This window comes from Meriones unguiculatus, chromosome 11 (assembly GCF_030254825.1).
Source record: "Meriones unguiculatus strain TT.TT164.6M chromosome 11, Bangor_MerUng_6.1, whole genome shotgun sequence".
Taxonomy (NCBI): domain Eukaryota; kingdom Metazoa; phylum Chordata; class Mammalia; order Rodentia; family Muridae; genus Meriones; species Meriones unguiculatus.
Genome location: NC_083359.1, coordinates 83,500,663 through 83,520,472, shown reverse-complemented (window position 1 = coordinate 83,520,472; position 19,810 = coordinate 83,500,663). Strand labels below are relative to the sequence as shown.

The following is a 19,810-nucleotide window of genomic DNA, read 5'->3' as shown; positions in this document are numbered from 1 at the left end:
CCTGAGAAGCTTGGAAACCGTGTTCCACCTTCCTGAAAGGCAGTGTCAAGACATAATCAGTCTGGTACCTCAGCGTAATCCTGAGTTCTGCTCAGTAATATTCCAGTTGCTCTGATTAGTGGCTCCTCCTGTTCTCCATACAGGGATGCTAAACTTAATTCTCTCTTCTTCACAATGTCATAGGGGCTGGAAACCAGGAAATTGCCTTCTTGTCTTCCAGTCCTCAAGCTTTCCTGTACTCAGAGCATCCTCCTACCTTACCTTTATCTGTGATGAGATGCTGGCCCTGGCTTAGGCTACAATCCTATCTCCATTCCCACTTCCCAAGAAAATTTACTCTTAGTAGCATTCTTTTTTTTTTTTTTTTTTTCCAGAAAACAGAAGCCTCTATTACATCAACAAGGCCGGCACATACCTGTAACTCAGAAAGACCCTACCTCAAGCCTATCTGCCCGCCCCCACCTCCTCCAGTTGATTCTTCAATCTTCATCTAGCCTTTACTCCACCACTTTCTGGAGATACTCATGGCCAAGGTCAACCAGGACCTGACTGCCTAACTAATGGGCACTCTTATTCCCAAACACCACTCTTGTTTTAAAGCAGCTCTCTCTCTCTCTCTCTCTCTCTCTCTCTCTCTCTCTCTCTCTCTCTCTTCTAGGTCCTCTTTCATCTTTGAGTGCCCCTTTCCTTGTTCTCAATGACTATCCATCTTTGCCTCCCTGTAAACCTCAGGAGCCCACTGAGTTTGCCTATGGGATTTCTTCTCTTAATAGTTTTAGTTGGCAGATCATGTCTCTTAGCATTCAACTACCCTTTAAACCTCAAAACATTGACGATTCCCAAATTTACGCCTCCAGAACAAGCCTTTTGAAATGATCTGTATCAGTGGCTTGATGAAAAAAGGTTTCATTTAGCTGATGGTTTTAGAGAAAGTACAGTTTTTCATGGCTGAGAAAGTATGTGGTGCTGGGCATGTGAGGTAACTGTTTATATATTATATAAACCAGGAAGCAAAGAACTGTGGCGCATGTAACTTTGAGAGATCCGTGTCTAACCACTCAGTGCCTCTTATCAAGCCCCACTGCTTCAAAGATCCATAGCCTTCAAACGAAGGACTGAGAGTTCCAAACAGAGTCAATGGGAGACATTACCGATTCCCAACTACCACAACTATGCTACATCCCTGCTTAAGTTCTGAAGCCTCCTGATCCTTTGACCTCTAACCTCAAAACCCTTAAGCTCACCCTCCTCTATGCTATCACCCAAGTAGCCTTTCTAAAATCCAGACATATATTTTTGCCTGCTCCGTTAAAATGAATGCTCTTTTAAGCCCTGAGCATAAAGTCTTAATTGCTTCGGTTTGCATTTCACCATCTAATTCCCAAGGGCTTGCTCAGCTCTGTTTGTTGTCACACTGCTTGTTATGGCCACTGTCCCCTCCCCTCTAAGACTTCCCTGCCTTTGACATTTGTTCACATGAATCTCTGTCTGGAATGTCTCCTGCTCCTCTCCTGTCTTTCTCAGTCACTCCTCATGTGTATAGAGCCAGCACACTCTTCATCTTTTCCTAAGTGCTTTCCTGCAGGGCCTCTTCGAGTCCTTTCCTGGCTCCTTCCTGCTCCCTTGTCTGCGCTTCAGCTGCTAACCTCTGCCTGTTTCTCCCATCAGGCCTAAGATGTGGGAATTTGTGTGTGTTCATTTGTTCATGCGAATGCCTCTTCTTGCTGGTTGTAGGTTTATTTATAGCAAAGAACTGTCATTTATCTTTTATGCTCTAGAGCCATTTGCACTGACTAGCCCGCTAGGAGAGGCACTGTAGAAATACTTATTAAAAATTTACATGTACTGAAGTTTCTTTGTTGCTAAAGAAATATGTACCTAATTTTGAAGAGTATTTTATTTATTTCTTTTAAAATGATGACATCTGGGCAGGTTTTCATTCAGACATCTGTCATTCTTTATACTTTATTTTGACGCTCAAGGCTTTTGGCCTTAAGTCTACCATCAAGCTCTTATTTTAAAACTAGTCTAGTTAAGATTAAAATAGTTTTCAGATAAAAATTCTAATTAGTGTTACATATGCTAACACTTCATTATTTGACTCCTTTGAACACAAGGCATTGTTCAGTACAAGACATTCTGGAGAGTTAAAGGGAGTGCTATTAATATTTCATCATAATTATGAGAGGAAAACAAGACTGCTCCAGGCAATACACAATAAATCTCCTAGCTATATTATAGTTTCACATACCTGTACATATATATACTTGAAGCATTGTTTTCATTTATACCTCCTGACGCTGATTGCTTTATGTGTAAAATCTTTTAACATTTTTTTTACCTCATGCCACATAAGCACACATTAGCTTAAAATATATGGGGTTCATGTATGTTCAAACAACACTGCACAAAGCTAGATTTTTGATTCCGGGAAGTACATTTCTTCTCAGATATTTTCTCACTATTGTCTCTGGGGCACAGCATAAAAGGACAGGAACACAAGGGCTTTATGAGCTATTTGGCTTCTCTCAAGGGACATCTCAGCTTTGGACTTTTTCTGGTGGGCATTAGTTTTCATCTGCCTTCCTTTACCTCCTTTCCTCCGGCACATCAACTCAAGGTCCTGAAGTTCTTTGCAGGAAGCACTTAGAGGAACAACTTATATTTTGAACCACAATTTAGCAATCGTGTCATTAATTGACCTCTTGGGAAACGACATTCTTGGATCACTATGATACTGATTAATTGATTTTTCCCCCCACTTCTTAAAAAAATTTTTTTTACAAGAAAAAAAGATACCTTAGTTAATTTGCTATTAAAAAAAAAAACAGTGAAGAACTTTGCATTAAAAGTGCTGTTTGAAGAAATGCACAGTTCTGTGCCATGGCAGGTTAGTAAATTTCTGACCCCAAGTACATATAAGCCAAAGTCCTGACTGAGCTTTCAGTACCCTACATGATCTTTTGCCTCTGAATTCAGCTTCTTCCTTCTCTCCTCTCCTTTCCAGCTCTAGTGGTGTTCTTTCTTTAGCAGACCAAGGAGACACAGCAGTGGAAACTTCGCCTCGAGGGAGCTGCAAGGATCACACCTTTTCCTTCCTTCAGCTGTGTGTTCAAAGGCATAAATGAACACAATCCTTCTTGAATCTTTTATCTGCAATTCCACAATCTTTCCATCCCCAAACACTCAGGAGACTCCCCAGTCTTTGTACTATTCTGCTTCCCTTTCTTTTCCTCAGCACGTATGTGTGAATTATATTTCGTATTTCTCTTGCTGTTGGACAATGAAGGGACCCTGAGTATATAAGCTCTGTGAGTGGGGACTTGTTTTCTTGAGCCCAGTTCTATTTGCAACCCTAAACTGTCCCTTTTTCCCAATAGGAATTTTGAATGCATAAGTGGAAGGATAAAGAAATCACATCCTGTTGATATAACAGGTGACAGTCAACATGGCGGAAGTAGGGTGGAAGGAAGGGCCACAAAACATCAAATAGGTTCAGTGGGTCCATGTAGACCCAGTATGGCCTTTACTCTGCGTAAAAGACTTGAGTTTCAATTTCTCTAAATTGGGCTGGTTATTGTTTGAAGCTTTTATTGGATTCTATAGGAAATTGAGGCTCAGTGTTTAGCTCTTCCTCCTACCTTCTGTTTTTCTTCTTTTTCCAACTTAACTGCTCATTAATGTGTCTACCAAAGATAAACTCAGGATTACAGAGGAGACAAAAACCTGACTGAGACCTTCAGGTACTGTTTTGACACAGTGTCAACCCAGCCTGACCTGTTTGGACGCCTTCCGCATTCCTTAAGAGACCAACCGTGCCTTTACTGACAGCCTTTCAGCTTTATTCCATCCAAGGTTGGACTTTGAAATTTTAATTCCTCAGCATTTGCTGAACAACACGAAAGTTCTCTTTATTCCTCAGTTTAAAAGTTTTTCCATCATACACCTCATCATTTCTCCCTCTCGTTGGAGAAAGTATTTGAGGTTTAGAGATTTGGAATTTGCCAACTTGGAGGAGGGCAGCTGACACATTTCTTGCTCTATACTCACTTTGTCCAAGGCCCTCTAGCCAGGAGCCGGCTCCTTTCTCCCCGCCTCACTAGCTTTGTAGATTTCCCAAATGCTATTCATAGGACAGAAAATCCTTCTGTGCCCCAAACAGGAACCTCACCATTTCCCGACAGCTCTGTGCTCAAATCGCTCATTTCCAATCTTTTGTGCACGTGGGGGAATGCAGTTCTCCTTCCTTTATGACACTTTCTTCAGATGACGACTTTTTGCTCATCTCTCAAAAAAAATCCGACAAGATGTCACACACGAGTAAAAGATTGCTAGGGAATTTGGAGGGTGGCATGCTTAATTCACAGAAAATGAAATAAATTTGAAATGTTTTCATGAGCAGTGCAGTCAAAATTGCTGGTCAGTTTATAATGAGTGGCCAACATCTGAAAATTTATAGCTTTTAGATGAAAAAAAAAAAGACAAAAGACAAAAAGACAAAAAAAAGCGCTTGTAACTGTTGTCAGGGAGACCTACAAAGTCAGGTCAAATAGATGCAAGAAACTGTTCTGGCTTGCTTTCTCTGTGATCCCTGCTGCAGGTCTGTGAACGGTGATTACCCAACAGCCTGAGGCTGTTTGCTTGAGGCATCAGACTAGTTACTCTTGAGGCCAAAGAAACCTTGGCTGGCTCATGCCTATCCCAGAAGAAACTGAATAGCCGGCCTCTTATGATCCAATCAATTAATGTTTAGTAAAATTTATAAGTATGTAATTTTTGTTTTACTGGATGGAAATACCTTTCAAGTGTTCCTTTTACCTCCAGAGAAAAATGTGGTTCATACTAAAATTTTTATATCGAGGTTCACCAGAATCATTATGCACAACCCTAAATAACACTTAAAATATTGATCATAATTAAGATGTAGCTTTTTATTTTTTATTACAGTGCTACTTTCTCTTAGAGCATGTATCATTAAAATTTTCTAAGAATCAAACATTTAAGGGTTGGACTCTGAAAAAAAAAAGAGACATTATTTCTTCATTGAATCTTTATTATTTAAGAGTAGTCAAGTGACTTAAGCAAGAAGGAATTTGGAAGTTATTTGCCATTTAACCAATGTACAGTGTGCCTGGAAGTTTCTCAGTCTCATTATGAGAGTGTTAAAACCCAAGAGGCATTCTTGTGGAAGGTTTAACTATTGATTTCTTTGTGTTTTTCCTCTCTTGCTTTTTGAGAGCCTTTCTCCTGTGTGACTGTGCTTTTATGTAGTTAACCAGCACTCTAGACTGTAAGATTCAACATCACATGCTCTGACACACAATGAGCTTAGGGTCAGTGGATGGCAGTTTCCTAGTGTGTGATGGGTGTGATGTACAGCAAGGAGCATAAAGTTTCTATAACCAATGGCAAAGCCTTTCTAACCTGATTCCTCATGAATAGTTTATAGAACATTAACGGAGAATTAAAGCCCACATGTGGTGCTTTCTGGATCTGTTTAGGCAGACATGATTAGAATTCTTTGCAATGTAGGCTTTTAATTGAACATCAGAGCAAAAGATGCTGAGAGTCATAATGACCGAGGAAATTGTAATTGCACCTTAAATAAGAGATATGAAGTGAGGCAGATGCAGAGCGGCCAGTCAGGAAGGGGTATGTTTGGGAGCAGGAAGCAGGGTGGCACAAACACCCAGCAGTTCCCACAGAATGAGCCGATGAAGTGGTGCACGCAGAACCTAATTAGAAATCAGTTTGAACGCCAGAAAAATGCTCCCTTTCTCGTGCGCATCATAAGAACTGAACACCATGTGTGTAAACCCATAAAGAAAACCAGCATTTTTTAATATGATGCCCCCAGAATCCTTTGCAGATCAGGCAACTGTACTTATTTCATTGATGCCTTTCAGTGATGCCCATGGCTTGTGTGGCCTAGTGTTGTCTCTAGTTTTAACCCCTTCCCCCCACCGTGTGCGCTTGCACGTGTGTGCACGTGTGTGCGTGTGCACGTGTGCGCGCACACACACACACACACACACACACACGCACACGCACACAATCCCTCCTCTTTCTTCTCATCTAGCCCTCTACCATTCTTCTTTCATTCCCACTTGAATTGATGGCCTCTTTGTCTTTGATTATAAGCCTCATAAAAGGTACTCTGAAGTATTCTCAAAGTGTCCAAGGATGGTCTGGCTCTGGTAGAGTTTGTCTGAAATGGGAAATATGTTTGTATTTTCCCAATAACTCATAAAGTAATCTTTCAAACGAATCTACATCACATGATTCAGCTAAGAATTAGTTAATAGCCCCCTCTCTCCGTTCATGCATATATGGTATACCTATGTGGACAACCTCAGACATTGGCCACATAATTCGTTTTGACAGGATCTTTTACTGGCCTAGGATCGGTCACAGAGTCTGCAATTGTCTGCACTGCACTGGCCAGTGAGCCTCAGGAAGTTTCTCAGCCTCCCCAGGAATAAGATTACAGACATGGGCTGCCATACATGGATTTCATTTCTTAAACATGGTTCTGGGAGGCCAGACTTGGTCTCCATGCTGTGCATCAAGGGCTTGTCCTTATGAGGTTATGGGAGCAGTTGGCTTTCTATACTTTCTGATAGCAGTATAAAAATACTCGGCTATAGAAACCCCTGCAGAGGAGTAGGTGCATGTGGAGTTAAAAGAGAACTGTATCGTGTTTGTTCAGCTTTCTCTGTTCCCAGACAGTAGACTTGCAACATTAAGAGACCCAGTGATTTTGTTTTTGCATGACTCTATGAAGGGCTGGGGCTCTTAGATTTCTGGGAAACAAATGTGCAACATGCAGACTGTAAAGTCAGTGCACAGAGTGATCCCAGGTTACCTCAAGCAGCATCTCTCGGGGAGGCCATTTCCTAACTTCTTTCAGTCTTGGGGAAATGTTATTTATGAACTTAGGGATTTGTAAGGTTTTTGGGGCTCTGTACTTGAAGATTTGAAGTGGTGTTTTGGCATCAGGACATTATTTAGTTGCTCCATTTTCTACCCTCAGTATGTGAATCCCATGTCATTAAACACAAATGAGAATGTGATTTGAGGAGGTGAAGCGATGAATCAGCAGTTAAGAATGCTTGCTACATGCTCAGGATTGGATCCCAATACCAGGGTAACAAGCTGGGTATCTCTGCATATGTTTGAAGCCCCAGCTCTGAGGGCAGAAGCTTCTTGTGGCTCACTGGCTACCAGCCCAGCCAAGAGTAAGCTCTGTATTCAGGGAGAAATAGGCAGAGTCAATAGAGAAACACACCGACACTCTGTTCTATCTTCCATGCATGTACAGGTGTGAGCATACCCATCCATGCAGAAGCATACACGGTTGCATAGACATGCATACATACATATAAATAAACTCAAATAAGTACATTAATTAAAAACATAATTCGTAATGACCACTTCTAAGTGGATCTACTTTGATTTTTTACTATTATGATTTGACCTTATAATACTGGGAAGTTGTTCTATTGAAGTGTGTGTGTGTGTGTGTGTGTGTGACAGAGAGAGAGAGATAAAGAGAAAGAGAGACACAGAGAATCATTCAGAGACAAAGACAGAAAGAAGTTTGTGTATTTGAGGTTTCTGATAAACATTTCCATTTTTCCCAGGAAATTTGCCTTAATTAACATAGCCTCTCAGTTAAGCATGCTGGTCTCAGTCTAACTTTACCTGTTGTCTTATAAAAAGAGTAATGGCACCTTGACAACATAATAGCTTCTCTTTTCCTCTGCACCATCACTAATTCTGTTTAAAGTTTACCTTCTCCTTATGAACCACTACAAATTCACTAACTGAATCTTGTTCTTTGCCTGTTTGTATTGTGGTGCTTTGCTGTTATTAATGTGTTCATGTTTTCTTATAATTGAAATTAATCATTTACTTGGAAAAGCCATCACTGTGCTCATTCTTTCCTGTTTCCACTGTTACTGTCTCTGTCGAAGCCTCTATTATTGTCTTTCTGATTTTTTTCAGTAGCCAAAAAGTCCCGACAAGCCTCTATGCATTTGCCCAGTGTCTTGGTTAGGATTTCTGTTGCTGTAAAGAAACATCAGGGCCAAAAGCAACTTGGGGAGGAAAGGGCTTATTTCAGTTTACACTTTTATATCATAGGCCATCATTGAAGGAAGTCGAGGCAGGAACTCCAGACAGGAACCTGGAGGCAGGAATTGAAACAAACCCATCAAGGAATGCTGCTTACTGGCTTGCTCCCCATGGCTGTTTCAGCCTGCTTTCTTATCGAACCCAGAAGTACCTGCCCAGGAGTGGCACTGCCCACAAGGAGCTGGACTCTGTTAGATCAATCACCAGTTAAGAAAATGTACTACTGACTTGCCTGTGGGCAGATCTTATGTAGTCATTTTCCTAATTGAGAGCCCACTTTCACAGATAACTCCAGCTTTGGTCCAGTTGACAATAAACTCTCCAGGACACTGGGTTTCTGCTTTATTTCTAGAGAACTGTGGGGCTGGGTTGGAGGTGTCTCTTCCCAGTTGGCAAGAAATTCTGGGGTTTGTCTCCTGCAGAAGTTCACAACTCTCTTATGCTCTCAGAAAGAGGAGCCCCTGTAACAGCATCACACATTTCTGCTTCTGTTTTTTGTGGTACAAACTCTCTGTGGTATTAATGCCTAGACATGTTTTCTCCACAGCTGGCAAACTTCCCCAGACTCTGTGAGGAAACAGAAAGGATTGTTGCTAACCACATCCGTGAACGGGAAGGGAAGACCAAGGACCAGGTGAGTGAGGCCTTGCTTGATGGCAGGCCTTGTCGGGGGTGGAAGGATTTTACCAACTGGTTGACTACTTGACTACTGGTTGTCACTACTGCCTTAGTCCTCAGTGACAAAACAGTGAAGCATATTACAACTTCGTATTTACTTTTTATGAATTATTTATGTTACTACCACACTAATATCTTATGCATGCTAAAATATATGCAAGAATCTAGAAGTCTAAAATTTAAAATCAATAATACAAATCCAGAGCCAAGAATGAGGCTTATACCAAGAATCTCAGCACTTGAGAGGCAGGGGCAGGGGTGGGGGTGAGTGCCACAGGTCTGAGGCCAGCCTGAGCTACAGGTGTGAGACCCCATCTTAATGAACAAATCAACAACCCCAAATGACCCAGCTCCCCGATAGTAAGCTCTCTTGTTTTCCCCTCAACCTTCCTGACCGTCATGTGTACTTTTCCGGTATACACGCACCGCTCATTGGTTACTACCAATCCAGAAACACTAGGTATTTTCTATCAGACGGGTTTCTCACATATTCATGGGTCTGCATATTGCTCTAGCATATTCAAAATAATCTGAGTGTTTTACTTAGAGGTGTCTATGAACTTACCTGTGAAACCTGCTCTGAAGAAAAGATGTTTAGGAGTGAGTCTTTTAAACATTTAGAACTGTCTTGCAAATTCACATGGCCTGTAAGGAATGACCTTGAAAGCATCTTTGAATCCTAGCTGTCTGCCTTGGAAAGATTATTTTTTAAGGGAGGATACTTATTTGAGAAAAGAATAACAGATTCTTATGTCAAAGTGGCTTTTCTTAGTTACTTATCAACATGATAGTGGAAGATACTGAGGCTTTCAAACACTCTTCCACGACACAGCTGCAAGCATCATGTGGAGGGAACACTGGACACACGCCATGTTTTCTCTCCCAAATAACAGTGTGTTCTTGTGAAAAATCACCTCGTAGGACAGTTGTTCTTTTTCTCTGGGACAGAATTGGAATGTCTTTCTATATGGTCTCTGATGGTCTCTGTAAGTCAGTGTTCCAGGAGTTTTGTGATTGTCAGATGAGTTGGAATGAGGAAGGGGAAAAAATGAAGAAAAAAGAGGAGAGAAAAATAGAGAGTAGAAACCACAGGAAGAGACACACACACACAGCTCTCATAGAATGAGTGCACAGATGGGAGGGCGGAAGCGGAAAGTGAAGTGTTGGAAGCTCGGCATACTGCAGCATTTGTGAAGGGACCCCAGAGAAAACTGTTTCTGTGCTTGAGCTTGGGACTCACTGTTACCACTTTTTATCAGTGTGCTTTGAAAATTAATTGCTCACTATTTATAATTTCCACTTGTTTTCCAGCTTTTACAACCTTGGCTAACAGCCCAAAGTAGAGAAAAGAGGTATTGTATCTTAGCCAGCCATTAACTCATGAGCCAGTGAAATGAAGCCAGGGAACAGACATGTAGTCCCAAGCTAGGGGTTCCCTCTGCCCATGTAATGTCTCGGCTGCTGCTGGACCAGTAAAACTTAGTTCTAAAAAATCCAACGCACAAGCCTGTAATTGCCGCACTTAGGAGGTAGAGGCAGGAGGATTAGGAATTCGAGTTCATTCTCTGTTATGCAGTCAGTTCAAGGCCAGTCTCATTTATATCGCTGTGATAAAATAACCCCGATGAAAGGCAGCCTAGGAGAGAAAGGATTTATTTTGGCTTACAGTTCCAGGTTATAGTCTATCAGTCAAGGTGGCAGGGACTTGAAGCAGCTCATTATATCATGCCTATAGTTGAGAACAGAGAAACTTGGCTCTTACTTGCTCAGTTTCACTGATCAGGGTCCCGATTATGAAATGTCCACAGCTCAGAGTATGTCTTTCAGATAACCAAGGAAAAAAATCCCCCACAGACATGAACCCAAGCCAACCTGGTATATGCAGGTCCTTACTGAGACTCTCTTTTCATGTGATACAAGACTGTGTCAAGTTAGCAGTGAAAATTATCCATCCCAGACCTGATATCAAAAACAGTCAACTGCACACATTTAAGTTAAAATAAGATATTTCATCTTGTGTTATTAGGCTACAACATTCAAATGATCGTGTATAGACTTAATTCATAAGGATCCTAAGTAAAAATAATGAGAAAAACGTAGTACGTTGGTTTAACCATCTTTGTGATCCTACGTAGGTCAAGTGTTGACATTCTCATGCTGACTTACCCAATTTAGCATTTGATCTGGAGCAACCAGGTCCCAGTATCCAAGAACTAGTCCCAAGGGTCATGGAACTGAAGAGTGAGCAGACAGACCAGTGACTGCATGGACTTACGTTTACGCTAGACTTGCTGACTGAAGCATGGTCCTGGCTTGCAGCAGCATAAGGTCAGCCCCAGGATTTGCATCATAAGCTTCTAAAGTGACCAGGACAAAAGGCTCTACTTCTGGCTGGAATACACCCACTTCATGTCATGCTAATATCAAAGATGCAGACGCAGTCTTGACATCAGGGTCTGAGTCTGACACTTGTAGCCACCTGACAGCGTTGTCCATTTACAACACACCCAGAAGCTGTATGAGAGTGTGTGGGGTGTGGTCTAGGGCTCTCAGAGGCAGCCGAAGTGACTTGGGATTCAAAAAGGCTATGGTTCAGTCAAGGTGAATCCTTACGTCATTGGGGTAAAGTGTGCCACTAAACCACTGTGCCGCTGGAGCCCGTTAAGATAGTAACTCTGAGCTTAGATTATCTGGACGTCAAATCCAAGCTCTAACTGTTGCTTTCTATGTAACACCTTATACGTTACTTGCATTCTTTTAAATTATTTAGTATGTTTGTGTGTGTGTAGGTGCATGTTTGCCCTGACATATGGTTGGAGGTCAGAAGAAAACCTGTGAGAATCAGTGCTCTCTATCACATGTGTTATACAAATCAAGCTCAGGTCATTAGGCTTGATGACAAGTATCTTTACTTGCTGAGTTATTTTAGAGTCCCAACATTATATATATATATATATATGTATATATTATATATTTATATACATATAAATTATATATTATATATAATACATATGTATAGAAATTATATATGTATGTATAAATTTTCTCACCCTGGGGCTAAACAATGGTAGTTAACTCATGGCTAATTTGTAAAGGTGAAATGAAGTAATCCATGTACAGCTCTTCATTCCTGCTGGTTACTTACCTTTGCTTCCCTGTGAACACAACACCTGAAAGAAACAACTCAAGGGAGGGAAGTTTCATTTTGTGTTCCTCTTTCCTACAGTCCTGGTGGCAAACCAAGTCACAATTACACTGAAGTTCACTCAGGGGATCCAGTGAGTTTACCAAGCTCACTTACAGAGTAGTGGGTGGCCTTAAAGCCGCCACTATAAAAGGTGGAAACGCAGCGTGGTTGGTGACACCTCTGTGTTTGCGCAGATGGGTCCCCCTTCCCTGACCCTTCCCAAGATGTACCCCGTAGCCCAGCAGTTCCCATCCTGTGGGTCACGACCCCTTTGGGGTTGAATGACCCTTTCACAGGGGTCACCTGTGCTCATCAGAAAACATAGACATTTATATTACAGTTCATCATACTAGCAAAATTACAGTCATGAAGTTGCAACTAAAATAATTCTATGGTTTGGGGGGATATCACCACAAAATGAGGAATGATGTTAAAGTCACGACATTAAGAATGTTGAGAATCACTACTAGAGCCCTTCTCAGAGACTGAAAGGCCCTGTGCAATTAGGGCAAAGTTGCAAACTACTGGCTAGGAGAGTTGGCAGGATATTCAGGTAAGGTCCTATGACCCTCCCCCACCACTCTTATGAAAAAGAAAGCTAATAGTGGATAGGTGCAGCGCTCATGATCTTTGGAGAGCAGGCACATCCCAAATCCCTAAAATACATCCATTTGGCTCCGAAGATAGTCCCGTATAACATGTGGTTATGACTTTCAAAGAATTACCCATGGTGACACACTTCTTCAGCTAGGATCTGCCACCAAAATTTCATCAGTCCTCCACAATAGCATTATCTTGGGAACAAGCATTCAAAATATAAGTCCATGGGGGAAACTTCAGATTCAAACCACAGCACTTTATGGACAATGCCAAGGTGTACCCTCTGGCCTGAGCAGTAGTCAGGCTCTCCTTGGCAGTGTCTGCATTGATCTCTGATTGCCTAGGAGGCTAAACCTAGAGAGTGTGGCCCTGTGGCCCTCTGGAGGCACTCGCTCATCAAGGGGAAGTCTCCTAAATGACCCTGAATTGTTGTAGCTAGGGTCTCTGCTGAGTGGGGCCTGCCCAATGCCTGACATATTCTTGAGGCTCTTCTGGTATCTTATGCAAGCACTTACTTATGCTTGGATTTTCTTTCAAGCTCTAAATTCTTTAACAGCTACAGCTCTTTACCTGCCAAAGCAAGTGAGCTCATTTTCCTTCCCAAACAGCATTTTTTTCCCATATACTTTGCTTTTTGCTTCCAATTCCTTCTTACTAAAAGCAGCTAGCAATAAACCACACCACCTGCCTATGCTATTTTAAAATTCCCTCACCAAATAATCAGTCCATTAATTTTTTAATTCAGCCTTAAAATTGCAAGACACAGGCCAAACATGCAAATTCTTTTCTATAATATAATAACTGTACGATGTGAAACATTCTAAGGTTTCTCCATCCCACTTTTCCATATTTCCAAATCCCTCCCACAAACCAGTTTCCAAAGGCCCAGGAAGTTGTTGAGTCACAATAACTTTCTAACTCCAGTACCTCTCTCTGTATGAGTTACTTTTGCATTGTTGTGACTACAGTAAACACCGTAAGGAGGGGCCGCTTACGTTGGCTCACAGTTTCAAAGGGCTTCAATCCATCATGGTGGGAAGATAAACATCACAATTTGTGGTAGCAGGAGCAAGAGACAGAATCCGTTCACGTGCTGACAAACCAGGAAGCAAGGGGTGAAACCAGAAACAGGGCTGGCTATGACTCTCAAGGGCCGGCCATCCCTAGTGACCTCTGCCAGCTGGGCTCTATAGCAAGGTTCCAGAACTTCCCCAATAGCACCATGAGATGAGGACAAGGCATTTGAAGCACGAACCTGTGAGGGCATTAAGACCATAGAATTAACTTGAGCTGTTATTCGTTTGCTGGGGCACAGTAGAGGTGGGAAATAATAGCCTTTACCGAATGCAGAGAAAACCTTGCATCTGTGTCTCTGATGTACTGATCAATCCAATCTGCAAGTGTGGAGGTTAGAGGTGTCTTGCTCTTTTTTAAAGTATTTATTTATTTACTTATGTGTGTATGTATATGTGAGTGTATAAACGCATGAGTGAGTACGTATGCATTGTGTGTACAAATATGTGAACTTCTGCATGAGACCAGAGGAGAGAATTAGGTGTTCTGTGATTTTCTCTCCACTTGTTCTTTCGAGGCAGGGTCTCTCTTTGAATATGAGGTTAGTGTAGTGCTTCTCAATCTGCAGGTCATGACCTTTTTGGGGGGGTCGCATGCCAGACAGATATTCTGCATATCAGATATTTATACTGCAATTCACAACAGTAGAAATTTACAGTTATGAAGTAGCAGCAAAAGTAATTTTATGGTTGGGGTCACAACAACACGAGGAACTGTGTTAAAGGCTGCAGTGTTAGGAATGGAGCCACTGAGCTAATGCTTTCTTGGCTAGGCTAGAAGGCAACAAGCTCTAGTGATCCCCCGTCCATGTTCCTCTTGAAGCTGCACTTACAGGCATATGTTGGATTGCCAGGGTATTATGGGTACTAGCATCCAAATACCAGGCTATATGATGATGCAGCAAGGGCTCCTAACCACTGAGCCCTCCGTCAAGTTTGAGGTCTTCCTCTTAGAGGAATAACTCGAGTGCCTGCTCTGCGAGTCAGTCACCACCTCTGGAAACTTGTGGTCTCTGCTGGATTGGACCTGTGTAGCACAGGAGCAGCACATGCTTTGGATATGTCATCACGTCCTTTTGGACAGACGTCCCATTTAAGTGCTGGACTGTGTGCTGTCTTGGGCCTCATACTTTTGATACATCTCATCAGAGAGTGACTCATTTTTTCAAGTCCTGTGTCCTGAAATACTCTTAAAATTTTTTTAAACAAACATGTAAAAAATACAAATTAAAAAATTAAAATAAAAATTGTAATTGTAAAATAAAAATAAAAATAAAAACTACCCCCATTTCGGAAACATTGAAGGTGGAAAAGAAAGCCTCAACACTAAACATGAAAACTCATAAACCTGTAAGTTTTGTTCTTAAAGGATTTTAGAACATCGTAAGCACCAGCTATTCTTCTCGATGTTTCTCTATGCCTGGCCAGTCAAAGTAGTTGCCTTTGTGAGTTACTGCTGCTACAGGAGTAAATTTACTTTTCTTTAGCTACATGTTCACTAAAACCACAGGAAGAAACTCTGAGAACGTGAAAAAATGTTTTAAAAATGTACTGCTTTCCTCATTCCCCCATATGCTACCTGGCCATTTTCCTAGGGTGAACCCAGACTCCCAATTTCCAGGAATATGAATGAGAAGAGCCATGGCTTTTACTTTTCCACTGTTTTCCTACACTGCAGTCCAAGTACTGCGCGTATGTGCCCAGGGTGCTCACGATAGCTGTGGGTTACGCTGCCAATTATGTGGATATTTTGTTCTTTACGCCGGCAAAATTTATTTGTACTTAAACATTATACTTTATAGGTTTGGAATCTTGGCAAATGAGTCTGGGAATATAATATTTAAGAGAGTCTGACTCAATTTGTGAGAGAAGAGTGGTAACACTATAAATAAATTAATAATTATCACTCCTTAGTATTTTTCAAGAGATAAAATTAACTTGTATCTGATAGGGAATTTTTTTTTTTTTTTCATGAAAATATGATGTTGCTGACCTAACAGTTTCTGTGCCCTGGCTTAACTGTTTTGGTAGAGAAGACCCAGAGTGACCTTTTAAATCTGTCTCTGGCAGGTCCCTTTATGACTCTCAGGAAGATTCAGTCAGATGATGATCAGTTGAGATTAGCCACAAAGGCAAAGCCTCAGAGCCCACAGCACTGGGTGCTGACAGGGAGATGACTGTAACGGACCATGTACTAATTACATGGGAAGAAACTGCTCCCATTAAAACGGACTCTTCTTTTAGCTTCACAGACACTTAACAGAATTAAAACCACAAACATTTACTGGGCATCTATTTAATATATTGTGCTTGGTTCTGGGCATAAGATGAAGATTAAGACAAATATTATCCCTGCTTCTGATGAGACAGGATGCATTTAGGGCAGAATGGCTGTCGACTCTATCTGCTTTTGTTGAGAAAAATCAGCAAACAAACAAACATGATGCCAATGATTCATATTTGTGGCAGCCACACACACACACACACAAGTGTTATGGTATAATACCTGTGTCTATAGTTGAATTATGGCATAGGGACAAGTCCTGGACCTTAGTGAGGGAAGGGGTGGTGAGACTTAGGGAAGATATTACCAAGGAAACATGCATACTAGAGTGTCATAAAGAGCACTGTGCCTGTTAACTGTTATGATGATGCTGGTGCTTTTTTAATTAATTTGTTTTTTATTAATTACAATTTATTCACTTTTTATCCCAGCTGTAGCCCCCTCCCTCATCCCCTTCCAATCCCACTCTTCTTTTTCTTCTCCTCCCTTGGCCCTCCCCAGTCCATTGATAGGGGAGGTCCTCCTCCCCTTCCATCTGGTCCTAGTCTATCAGGTCTCATCAGGACTAGCTATATTGTCTTCCTCTGTGGTCCGGTAAGGCTGCTCCCTGCTCAGGGGTAAAAACAAAGAAATCATAAAATTTGCAGGCAAATGGTGGGAACTAGAAAAGATCACCCTCAGTGAGGTATCCCAGAAGCAGAAAGACACATGTGGTATATACTCACTTATAAATGGATATTAGACACATAATATAGGATAAACATACTAAAATCTGTACACCTAAAGAAGCTAAGCAAGGAGGACCCTGTGTAAGATGATCAATCCTCATTCAGAAAGGCAAATGGGACGGACATCAGAAGAGGGAGAAAACAGGAAACAGGACAGGAGCCTACCACAGAGGGCCTTTGAAAGACTCTACTCAGCAAGATTTCAAAGCAGAGGCTGAGACTCATAGCCAAACTTTGGACAGAGTGCAGGGAATCTTATGAAAGACCTGGAGGGTACAGGAGTGCTACAAGCAGAGCAACAGAACCAAAAATTCTGGGCCCAGGGGTCTTTTCTGAGACTGATACTCCAACCAAGGACCATGCATGGAGATAACCTAGAAATCCTGCACAGATGTAGCCCATGGCAGCTAAGTATACAAGTGGGTTCCCTAGTCACCGGAACAGGGACTGTCTCTGACATAAATTCAGTGGTTGGCTCTTTGATCACCTTCCCCTAATGGGGGAGCCGCCTTACCAGGCCACAGAGGAGGACAATGTAGCCAGCCCTGATGAGACCTGATTAGGTTTGGGTCAGATGGAAGGGGAGGAGGTCCTCCCATATCAATGGACTTGGGGAGGGGCTAGGGAGGAGATGAAGGACAGAAGGTGGGACTGGGAGGGGGTTATAGCTGGGATACAAAGTGAATAAACTATAATTAATAAAAATATAAATAATTTTTTTTAAAAAAGAAAAAGAAGAAAACACCTTTTTGTTGCTTGGCACATGCGTTCAATCCATTCCTTCATAGATCCCGCCAATACCATGTTGTTTGACACACTGGTCCAGGCCCTGGGCAACCGCAAGGCAGATAACAGGGAGATATGCGCAGAATATGTCAAATCTCCTCCCTCTGTGTCAAGGACCAGTTTCCTGCTCTACAGGAAATGTAGCATGGTATAATGATGGTGTGTAATGATGTGCGATCCAGACAGAAATGCGCGGAGAAACGTCCTTTGTTGAGATGGTGTTTTAACTGAGCTTTGCCTGAAGTTTTACTCAGATAAGGAACGTCACTCAGCTGAAGCAGGATCTGATTTCTTTGTGTATTCCCTTTCTGAGTTGATAGATGATGTATTCCTATTGTGTAGAGGGAGGGTAAGAAGAGAAGGATGGGAAAAACAAAGAAAAGCCAAAGGGTAACAATGTTTATATATGCTTGCCCTTCTCAGAATGTGGCCTCTGCTTTAAAGGAACAGAATAGCTCTAAGATTTGTGCTATGACAGCAGGCAGTGCCTGTCTATGAGGCACAACACTATTTTCTTCACGTGACATTCAGACTTATCTAGTACGTAGGTTTTAAACTTGCATACTCAGAGTGCAAAGACTCCAAGAGAGAAAAACTACTTGCTGTTTTGATCAAAAGATCATTAAAAAAAAAAACAAAAAAAAAACAAATACTGATAAATAACATGGTTAACTATTGAATTTAGCATTTGAGAAATTGGAAGATCGGTTATCATGACACTTGATTCTCTCTGTCTTCCAGGTCTTGCTATTGATTGACATTCAAGTCTCTTACATTAACACCAACCATGAAGACTTCATCGGCTTTGCAAAGTACGTGAGATAGCTGATTGCTGTACTTCCGTTTTGTTTTTTAAACCTACATTATTAATTTCTACTGCTGCGCTACTACAGTCTGTGTCATGCTAGTTCTGAGTCTACCTTAGTGCCCCATGGTTATAGCGCAGGGAAATTTACCATTCTCGTGAGAAAGCATGGCCATTGGATTTCTTAGTCCACAAGACAGTCACGTGTCTTCAATACTCATTATTTTTTGGCAGATGATCTTCAGTTTGTACTCAAAATAACACAGATGAGCAACAATAATTGCATTTGGAAGGCTGAGTCAGGAGGATTGTTGTGAGTTGAATTCTAGCTAGCTTGAGCTACAGACTAAAAGTCTGTTTCAGAAAACAATAAACGGTCATATAAATAAAATCTAAATATATACCCCATAAATACAAAATATTAAGCTGTTTGGACTTCCCTGAACCGGAATGAGGGGGGCCTTAAAAATCCTTTTTCAGCCAGGCATGGTGGCGCATACCTTTGATCCCAGCACTTGGGAGACAGAGGCAGTTTGAGTTTGAGGGCAGCCTGGTCTACAAAGCGAGTCTAGGACAGCCAAGGCTACACAGAGAACCCTGTCTTGAAAAACCAAAACAACAACAACAAAACCATCCTTTTAAAACTCAGATGTGAACTGTTGGGATGACCATACTTCTTTTTAAAGATGTATATGATTTATATGTATTACATAAATCTGATAATATGTTACTATTTTTCACAGGTCATACATACAAATAGTTATTCATTATGTTATATTTTAAGATTCTGAATTCACTTTTTTGCTTGTCAATGGTACCAATATTTTTTATATTTGAAGAATCTTTATCATAGCTCTAACATGGCAAGGACGATATTTTAAAGAGTACAAAATAGAGCCTATTTTATATTAAATATAAAATAAAAGAGCTTATGTGCTTTTACTTGGCCTGCATGTTCAAGAACAGGGACAAAAGAAAATAAGACACACCAAAATATCAACCCAGTTTATTTTATTACACCCAGACTTAGAAGAAACACACAGACCATGTGTTCTAAACTAAAGTAGCCCAAGAGACTTACAGGCTTCTTTTCGGCAGGAGAATTTCAGTTACCGAAAGAAAAGCATCTCATTCTAATTTAGGCTGTAGCTTTCATGGCTGATGTAAGGTATCAGTCTATTTTTCATCCAGTGGCTCTTACTGTTGAGAAGTGCATCAATGTTTCTTGGCCATTCCCTTCAGTATGCCATGGGTGAACTTCTCAGAGCTCTATGATAAACATGATCCTTTACCCAGTTGTCCTTTCAGCTACACTGACTCCTACCTCTGGATAGGTATCTGCTACATGGGACTTTCCTATAGACTCATCTTCTCCATTTTGGTCCAGTGGTCCTCCACATTTTCTGCTCATTTCATTCTACAAAATCACTTGGCTTTCAACATGTATTTCTTCCTCCTTGGTCTAAGAGATCTAAGAATTTCTTACAGTTCTCCCTACAGTTAATGAACTCCAGGCAGCTCTATTCTAGTTCC

At 41.3% G+C, this 19,810-nt stretch overlaps 1 protein-coding gene across 5 annotated transcripts in view; it reads left to right on the top strand.

The window, feature by feature from the left end:
- The window catches only part of Dnm3 (dynamin 3), a 464,195-nt gene that overhangs the window by 154,825 nt on the left and 289,560 nt on the right, over positions 1-19,810 (top strand). For all 5 annotated transcript variants that reach the window (XM_060364575.1, XM_060364572.1, XM_060364573.1 and 2 more), the window contains exons 11-12: positions 8,684-8,770; positions 18,214-18,284. In XM_060364575.1, the coding sequence (XP_060220558.1) occupies positions 8,684-8,770; positions 18,214-18,284 (158 nt within the window). The remainder of the gene's footprint in view (positions 1-8,683; positions 8,771-18,213; positions 18,285-19,810) is intronic.